This window comes from Thamnophis sirtalis, unplaced genomic scaffold (genome assembly GCF_051295495.1).
Source record: "Thamnophis sirtalis isolate CommonGarterSnake01/CBP01778 unplaced genomic scaffold, rThaSir2_p1.2 scaffold_4, whole genome shotgun sequence".
Taxonomy (NCBI): Eukaryota; Metazoa; Chordata; class Lepidosauria; order Squamata; family Natricidae; genus Thamnophis; species Thamnophis sirtalis.
Window position 1 is genome coordinate 127,441,849 of NW_028261384.1, and position 10,161 is coordinate 127,452,009.

Here is a 10,161-nt window from a genome sequence, read left to right on the forward strand (position 1 = left end):
TGGGCAGAAAGACTAAAGAAGATTAGGTCTATACATGAAGACCAAGAGCGCTTTCTGCCAGAAAGAGATATTTTGAAGATTGTGTTAAACATTATTGAATGCTTACAATATCATAAAGAGAAACAGGCAGCCTTAATATTTTTAGAATGGAATGGAATAGAATAGAATTACAGAAATGCCCTTACACATGCACATATTTGCATCTCTATTTCACTTTATGGATCTAATAATTTTATTTTAAGAGCCAAGGTGGCGCAGTGGTTAAATGCAGCACTGCAGGCTACTGCTAGATCAGCAGGTCAGCGGTTCAAATCTCACCGGCTCAGGGTTGACTCAGCCTTCCATCCTTCCGAGGTGGGTAAAATGAGGACCCAGATTGTTGGGGGCAATATGCTGACTCTCTGTAAACCGCTTAGAGAGGCCTGAAAGGCCTATGAAGCGGTATATAAGTCTACTGCTATTAAGTCTACTGCTATATTTTTTGTCTTGTAGCTCATGTCTGGACAGGACAGGACAGGACAGTACAGGACAGGACTGAACTGGACAGGAAAGGAATAGAATAGAATAGAATAGAATAGAATAGAACAGAAGAGAATAGAACAACGATGCCCTTACACATACACTATATTGCCAAAAGTATTCACTCACCCATCAATATAATCAGAAGCAGTTGTGAGCGAATACTTTTGGCAATATAGTGTACATATATTTATATCTCTATTTCTCTTTATGGATATAATTATTTTATTTTTTTGTCTTGTGGCTCATGTGTTCCTGCCTCTGAAAGTCCTCACATGTTTTGAAGTTTTTAACATATGTAACTGTCTTACTATCATTATTAAATTAGTCAGTTTTCTCTTCCAAATCTTATGGGACTCCATGAAAATAGGAGCAACAGACATTCCATAATGGTATTTATTATCTCCATCCTATTCCAACCTATGGCTGGGAGCCCCAAAGCTCTGTGAGTTGTTTTGATAGTATGTTGCTCTCTCTAGTTTTGTCTGAAAAACATCTGCAGAAAGCATATCAGTCTGATCTACTTCAAAGATCTTGTTGCAGACAAAGGTATTTGTACACAGAAAGAAGGCACTCATGGAAGATGTTAGTATTTGTGGAGTTGCTGTTAATAGTATTGCCTGAAGTGGTGTGCAAGAATCCTAGCCTCCAATGTGACTTGCAGGAGCCTCTTCCTATTCGTCACACCTATCATCAGTTTGGAGACATTAATATTGCTGGCATTATTTCTGCATTCCTTGAATCTTCTGATCCCATTGATTTCCTTCAAGATCCTTCTCAGAGTTTTCATAGTGGAATTATGTAAGTATATCATAAATTTATTGTCAAGTTCATAACTTTGCTGGTAAATCACCTGAGGCTTGAAAAATTTTCTTCCAATGGCAAAAACTCCAGAAAGGAATTTCTAAAACAGGATATCTATGTTTATTTTAAGTAAAGTTATATTTCACTTCACTTTCCAGGTAGAGTTGAAAAAGATGAAATAGAGATGCAATTCGTATTTGTAAAAAATTGCGTCTAAATATCTCTTACTTTACAGATATGTATGGCTACATTAATGAAGCTGTCACAGCAGTTAAGAAAGGAGAAGCACATATTTCCCATGATAAGTTTTCTCATTGATATTTCTGGTACCAAAATGCAGCAATTTCATTCTGTTTATACGCTATTCTTTAAAGCTGTGCTTTGGTATGGGACATTCTCACATGCTATAACACAGAAATATGAATTATTGAACACATTCAACAAAATATGCTGTATTGAAGGTTTGCAAGGCACATAATGTGAAACAGATCTCTCTTAATGTATTTTTTAAAATTGTTTTACAGAACAGTTTTTCAGAATTACCAGCATATCCTGACTTTAGCATTTACTATAAAACAGATTAATGAAAATCCCCAGATCCTAACCAACATCACGCTGGGCTTCCACATTTTTAACAGCAATTTTAGTCCAAGCTGGACTTACTTTGCCTCAATGGTTCTACCTTTCACTCAGGGAAAATTCATCCCTAACTACAAGTGTGGGATCACAAATACTTTGGCTGCAGTTATTGGGGGACCTGACACCTCTCTTCACATGGCAAGTGTGCTGTGCATCTATAAAGTTCCTCAGGTAAGAATTGATGTAGATATACACTCTCATTCTGTCATAACTCCCTAAACATCTATATGCTTCTCACTGTAAAAAGAAGAGACCTTTTGTATAAGTAGATATTATTTTCCTTGATAAAGTTGGCATAATAGCATGAGTAATCATGAGACATACAGATGGTGAAAGCTATTTGACATAGTAAATTCCAGACACTGAAGAAAGGCTCAAATTTGAAACATTCACAATAAATTCCACAAAAATGTATTTACTGATACATCAAGAGAGACATCTTGGTTGTTATTTCCTAATTAACAGAAAGAGTTGCATAATGTTTCAGTATATAAAAATAACAAAATACTCAAATGAAATCTACACATTTTCAGAGGCTCACATAGACTTTTGCCATTGCATATGTTTACCTTTCTGCAGTTGATATATGGCTCTGCTCCAGTCATGAATAAAGAGACTCAAGCGGTTTTCTTCCAACAAATGTTGCCGAATGAATCCCACCAACGCAAGGGCCTCCTGCAGTTATTGCTGTATTTTAGATGGATCTGGATTGGAATCCTTATAGTAAAAGATGAGAAAGGAGAGAAATTCCTCCAGGAGGTGCTTCCCACATTTTCGGAACATGGCATCTGCATTGAATTCATAGCAGAGTTACCAAACGTAGCTGTTTACAGTGATTTTACTGATCTCATAGATGAAGGATTACATATATACCATGTTCTCATGAACAGCACAGCCAATGTGATAATCTTATATGGTGAAACTCAGTCCTTATCAACTCTGAGAAGTTTCCTTCAGTTTTCAGAGGTGGAGGATGTACCAAAGAAGAATAAGATCTGGCTTATAACAGCTCAGACAGATTACACCTCAGTTACCTTTCAAAAATCTTGGGATATCCATTTTCTACATGGTGCTTTATCCTTTGCAGTTCACACAAGGGTGGTCCGGGATTTCCAAGAATTTATTCAAAACGTGAATCCAAACAACAACGAGCATGATTTTTTTCGAAAAGATTTTTGGGAACAGGCATTTGATTGCTTCTTTTCAAACTCAAAAACTGAGAACTCTGAGAAGAAATGTACTGGACAGGAGAGGCTTGACAGCCTTCCCACATCTGTGTTTGAAACATTAATGAATGGCCAAAGTTACAATATTTACAATGCAGGCTATGCTGTGGCACATGCTTTGCAATCTCTGCATATATACAAATCCAGAGAAACAGTAATTGTGAAAGAAAGGAGGAAACAGTTTTATGATCAAGTGTGGTGGCAGGTAAGTTTGTGGTGGAGAACCACCATATATGCAATCGCAAGATGTATCCATAAAAATTAGTGAACAATAATTTTTTGAGCACTAGGTGAGATATAGAAATGTGAGATATAGAGAAACAACAATGATGAAAGAAAGAAGGAAATATTTTCACAATCAACTATGGTGGCAGGTAAGTCTGTAAGCAGAGTGGTACAGAAACTACCATATATTCAGTTGCAATAGGTGTCCATAAACTCTAGCAAATATTATTCTTCAGGGATATTGATGTCTGAAAATCAAAAAGCGAGATGTAATACTGGATTAACTAATGATAATGTTATTAAATTTGTGTATGGCATTCTACAAAATTCATTAGAAGATGAAATTAACTTTGCACTTAAACCACTTCACAGTGTTTTACAGCCCTCACTAAGCAGTTTACAGAGTCAACATGTTGCATATTGCCCCCCGAAATTCAGGTCCTCATTTTACAAACCTTGGTAGAATGGAAGACTGAGTGATCCTTGAGCCGGTGAAAATAGAACTGTCGAACTGCAGGCAGCCAGCAGTCAGCAGAAGTAGCCTGCAGTACTGCATTCTAACCACTGTTCTAAGCTCATGTTCTTTTTCAACCCCATGAACCATAGCAGCCCAGACCCAACTGTCCTCCACTGACTTCCAGAATTAAAGTTTGTTGTGCTAATGACATTATCCAACCATCCAGATTCACTTACTTTCCCAACCCGTTTGCAAATGTGAACAAATGCCACTGATTTAACTTATTTTACTTTTATTTGCTATGAAGTGATGGAACCAGATACCATATTCTTAGTTTTTTTAACAGGGCATTTCAAACATATTTTGCACTCTTTTAACTCATCAAGAGACTTTTAGTTCTTTTTCCACTTTCTGTCATTAGAGTGGTATCGTCTGCATATCTGAGGTTGTTGATATTTCTCCGAGCAATCCTACTTCTGACTTGTGATTCATCCAGCTTGGCATTTCACAAGATGCACTTTCCATGTAATTTAAATAAACAAGGTGACATTATATAGCCTTGTTGTACTTACCCTATTTAGAAGCAATCAATAATTCCATATCTGTTTCTAACTGTTGGTTCTGATGGGCCCCAATCTGATCCCTTAGGAAAGAAAGACCCTCCATTCCATTTTGTTAAAGCAAAGGGTTCTTTTATTAAAGGTGTTGGTTGAAGTAATGTGAAGCCAGCTCTGAATTCTCCTGTGCTTGCAAGATACAAAAAAGCTTCATCCACAGACCATTCTTCCTCTATCACTATGATCAATCTCTTCCCAGCCAACCAGATCTCACAAAGATATTTTGATAATATTGAAATATTTGCAGATAATCCACATATTTCTCAAGCTTAGCCTTGGGATGCTGGTACAGACAAGATCTGGCTGTCCTGTCTTTATCACCTTTCATTCCCTCTCCCAATTCCCCATCACCTAGAACAGTGGTTTCCAAACTTTTTCAGTTCACCGCCCCCTTGGTGTTACAAACTGATCCCCAGAGCCCCCTACCCAGTGGTGGAATTATTATTTTTTACTACCGGTTCTGTAGGCATGACTTGGTGGGCATGGCTGGGGAGGGGTGTCATGTGATTGGGCGGTTTGCACAACGGAAGGAAGATAGTAACAGTAAAATTCAAAATAATTAATTGCACATTTATTCAAAATCTAATTTAAAAACATTTTTAGTTAATGTTGATTCAACAAAATTGTTGAACATGATTCAGTGATACCAGGTTTTCAAAGTCTGATAGTCAGTTATCAAGAACCTTAGTAACTAGTAACTTAGTAAACTCAGTAAAATTTAGTAACTGCTTCACTGTTCAGTAAATTCTGTGTAATACAGTACATGCTTGATCACTCACACACACACTGCTGCCTTTTGTTTTTTTTTCAAAATAACAGGGTGGGGTGAGGGTAGAGAAGGAAGACGAAATTTCAGAAATGCTCATTAGACTGCCCCACAATCAGTCTTTCTGTATTCCTCAATATATTGGTGCCCAGCAGCTGTTCAAAACCCTAGTAGTACTTATAGAGCTGTAGATGATACTATGGCAAAATACAAGCCTTGCAGCTCATGTATATTCATACAAGATAAGAGTGATGCCATTATCCAGATTTATCCGTGACAAAGGTCTCACTGTGCATAAATATCAAGATAGGAAGGGCACTTTATTAAAATAAACTGCAGTGTTTTGACTCGATTTGGTTATAAAACATCTTGTTTGACATACTGGAACATTTAGACAGCATTTTCTTCAAATATGGGACGTTGTTCTATCATAATTTTGTTTTTCTTTGCTTTTTCCTGTATGTGACAATATCCAACTTTAGACGGTAATTAGACCACTTTTTAATTTACTTTTTTAAAAACAGTATATGTTGGAAATGCTTATCTCTTTTCCACAACCTCTCCTATATTTCAGCCTTCAATGAGATTACTTTGCAACTCAAAGTTTGAGAAACCACCCCAAGTGCCCTTTCTCCCACTCCTTGCTTTTTAAGGCCACCTCTACGAATGGAGCGAGGAGGCAGAGGGGGCCTAGCCTCTCTCTCCCCACCCACCGCATGTTTACCTGTGTTGCATTTCTAAGGTAGAAGGGGTAGAGATAGGCGAGAGTGGCGCGTCCGTGTGGAGCGGGTGCAAGAGGGATTGGGGGGCTGGCTCCATTGTACAGGGACTGCATGGCGTAATCCTCACAGAGGCGGCTCGCAGCGCAGCCCCGGAAAGGGAGTCAGAAGTAAAGCCATTTATAAAATCCCACATCTCTTCTCTGTGCACAGAACACACAGAATCGTATCAGAGGAGAAATGCAGGCAATAGGCTCTTCTCTTCTTTCTCTGCCCCCCCCTTTGCCTCCCCCCAGCCTGACATTATTGCATGCCTCCTGAATGAGCAAGGAAGCGAGCGAAAAATCCTTCCAGTCTTTAGGACATTAGACTGAATTTCATCCCTGCCGGAAGTGCTCAGCTGACTCCCAACCAACAGAACCCCAGGCAGAATTGCGCCCTGCGAGAGGGCCACCTCCAGCATTCCTCTGCCACCTCCTTTGCCTCTTAGCTCTCCCCTAAGTCATCCCACTGCCCCCTAGGAGTAGTACCGCCCACTTTGGGAACAACTGACCTAGAAACACAGCTTTATTACCCTTTCGTACTCCCCACCTCTGCCTGCTTTTGATAGCAGGAAGCCTTTGAGATTCCAAGGTGAATCAGGCATAGGTGACATTAGCTTTCTCAGGTGACAGTTATGGTGGTCAGGTACACCCAATACTTTAAGAACTTTCCACAAATTGTTGCGATCCACATAATCAAAGGCGTTAGCATGGTCAATGAAGCAGGAGTAGATGGTTTTCTGGAATTACGTTGCTTTCTCATAACCCAGCAAATACAGGAAATTTGATCTCCAGTTCCTCTGCCTTTTCAAAAAATCATTTGTACTTCTTAGTTCTGGGTTCATTTACTGCTGAAACCTAACTTGTAGCATTTTGAAGATAACCTTGTAGTGTGTGAAATCAGTGCAATCATATGGTACTTTTATACATCCTAGTATTTGTTAGAAGTGATCTGGTTAAGTAGCTTTTGCAATTATACCACAGAACTTTATTTTATTTTATTTTTTGCTAGTTGTTTACTTTGAGTATTTGAGTATTTGAGTATTTATTAATACTTATAGGCCGCCCTTTTCCCTGAGGGGACTCAGGGCGGCTTACATAAAATGAGGGGGGGGGGTATACAGAAAATAGACACAAACAATACATAGAAGTAAAATAGTAAGCAACATTCATTCATCATTCGGGTGGGGACAGTTATCTTTGTCCCCAGGCCTGATGGGCTAGCCAGGTCTTAAGGGCTGTGCGGAAGGTCTGGATGGTGGTGAGGGTACGAATCTCCACGGGGAGATCGTTCCAAAGGGTCGGAGCTACTACTGAAAAGGCTCTCCTCCGTGTAGTTGCCAGTCAGCACTGACTGGCAGATGGAACTCGGAGGAGGCCTAATCTATGTGATCTAATTGGTCGCAGGGAGGTAATTGGCAGGAGGCGGTCTCTCAAGTACGCAGACCCACTACCATGAAGGGCTTTATGAGTGACAAGTAGCACCTTGAAGCGCACCCGGAGATCAACAGGTAGCCAGCGCAGCTCGCGGAGGATAGGTGTTATGTGGGTGAACCGAGGTGCACCCACAATCACTCGCGCGGCTGCGTTCTGGACTAGCTGAAGTCGCCGGATGCTCTTCAAGGGCAGCCCCATGTAGAGCACATTGCAGTATTCCAGCCTAGAGGTCACAAGGGCCCGAGTGACTGTTGTGAGGGATTCCCGGTTCAGGTAGGGTTTGCAATTCTATGTTATTTTTATTTTAGAAATCTGATATGTAATCTCTACCACTATTTTAGAATCATTGTTATGTTATTTATTTGATACTGGCCTCCAAAAAAGGGTTTTTTATAGAGTCTTTGTTGAAAGAAAAATTATTTAATTAACATATGCATGTTTTGAATACATGAATTACTTCTCCCTCCTTCGATTTGTTCTTCTCTGATTGCCTCTGTGTTTCAGGTTCATTCATTCCTGAGAAGTGTCAGATTCAACAACAGTGTGGGTGAACAGATCTCCTTTGATAAAAATGGAGAGTTCATTGGTGGATTTGATGTTATCAACTGGATCACATTCCCAAACCAATCCTTTGCTAGGGTCAAAGTTGGAGTCATAGATCCCACAGCTCCAGCAGACAAGTTATTCAATATTTCTGTAGATTCCATCACATGGCCAGTTGACTTTAATCAGGTCAGTTTTTTGAATCTAAATTTCTTTGCCTTCCTTTAAATATATTTATTGATGAAAGTGTCACAGTATCATTTCTGACTAATCTAGCACAACTTTTCTTTTAAAGGAAAGATATCAGTAAGATTTTTTAAAACTTTTCTAGCAATTGCTATTGAATATTAGAAAATATATTTTCCCGGCTGCCTGTTAATCTTGAGCAATGGTTTTTAGGTTTTTTAAGTAAAAGCTGCAAACCAACACAGTAGATCTTGTCAGTTTGCAGGCATCAAAATTCAGAAGTTGAGAAAACCAACTTTAACTAACTAGCACCGAAATTGTCTTTGAAGAGAGATGATGATTCTATCACATGGCCAGTTGACTTTAATCAGGTCAGTTTTTTTTATCTAAATGCAGGCTACACATATTTATTTAATTATAATTTCAGAGCTATTACATCTAAAATTATGTTATCCTGCTACTTCATTTTTAATCTCACAGTAACTCTCCAAGCATAGTCTTTCCCCTCTGTATCTTAAAATATTCTTCTTCATTCATTGATAGGAATTACCTTTATCTTTGTGTAACAATCCTTGTGAGACAGGATACAGCAAGTCCAAGAAAGAGGGGAAGTTGTTTTGTTGCTATGATTGCCATTTATGTCCAGAGGGGAAAATATCAAAGGAAAAAGGTAGAAAATTTCCAAATATACTGGGATCAAGCCAACATTATGATTTTTTATCAACTTACTTGAATTCTTATTTAAGACCTAGATGACTGCTCTCCATGTCCAGAAGGTCAATATCCAAATCCTGGTAAAAATATGTGCATTCCAAAGCGGATCACCTTTTTGTCCTATGAAGAACCTTTGGGGATCAGTCTGACTGGTCTTTCTCTTTGCTTTTCTTTAATGACAACATTGGTAATCACAATCTTCATGAAACACAAAGACACTCCCATCATCAAAGCCAACAACCGGAATCTCACTTATACACTCCTAGTTTCTCTTCTCCTCTCTTTCCTTTGTGTCTTTCTATTTGTTGGGAGACCCAATACGATTGTGTGTCTCTTTCGACAACCAGCTTTTGGCCTCATTTTTTCTGTGGCGGTTTCATGTATATTGGCCAAAACCTTTCTTGTGGTTCTAGCATTCATGGCTACCAAACCTGGTTCCAGTCTGAGGAAATGGGTGGGGGGAAAGATGGTCAGTTTCATTCTATTATCCTGTTCCCTTGTTCAAATATGTATTTGTGCTGCATGGCTGATAAAATCCCCACCATATCCAGATATTGATGCAGAGACAATGTCTGAAGAAGTCATCCTTGAGTGCAATGAAGACTCTGTCATGTTCTACTGTGTTTTGGGCTTCATGGGTTTTCTTGCTCTCCTTAGCTTCTCTGCTGCTTTTCTAGCTAGGAATTTACCTGACAGTTTCAATGAAGCTAAATTCATCACCTTCAGCATGTTGGTCTTCTGCAGTGTTTGGTTGTGTTTTATTCCAACCTATCTAAGCACAAGGGGAAAATATACCTTGGCTGTGGAGATCTTCTCTATGATCTCCTCCAGTGCTGGCTTATTGGTGTGCATCTTTCTTCCCAAGTGTTTTATCATTGTGATGAGACCTGAACTGAACGATAAACACCAGCTCATGAAGAGAAAGTTTTAAGAAATCTTTATGTTTGCCTGAGATATTTTATATCTGCATTTTGGAGAACAAATAACTCTATAAAACATAAATTACATCACAAATTAATATATTGACATATTTTGATATTGATTTTTAAATTTATTTTAGTATGTTATGGTGAGTCCTGAGTAAATGTATTGATTAAATGTGAATTGTCAATTTGTCTTTACTGGTCATCTTAATTCATATACAGTAGAATGTGTAAAAAGAAGTGCAGTCAAATATGTGTAAGAATTTGTTTAAATGTGGAAAAAATCTATGATTTTTTTCTGAAGAAATTGGACAGAGGGAATTCCCTCTTATATTGGGCTACAAA

At 38.6% G+C, this 10,161-nt stretch overlaps 1 protein-coding gene across 1 annotated transcript; it reads left to right on the forward strand.

The window, feature by feature from the left end:
- The first annotated feature begins 1,102 nt into the window (after positions 1-1,102).
- Positions 1,103-9,824, forward strand: LOC148046466 (vomeronasal type-2 receptor 26-like). The gene is made up of 6 exons (XM_087714759.1): positions 1,103-1,320; positions 1,848-2,133; positions 2,542-3,393; positions 7,955-8,182; positions 8,723-8,849; positions 8,926-9,824. The coding sequence occupies exons 1-6, from the start codon at positions 1,103-1,105 to the stop codon at positions 9,822-9,824; spliced, it is 2,610 nt and encodes an 869-aa protein (XP_087570885.1).
- Positions 9,825-10,161: the final 337 nt, after the last annotated feature.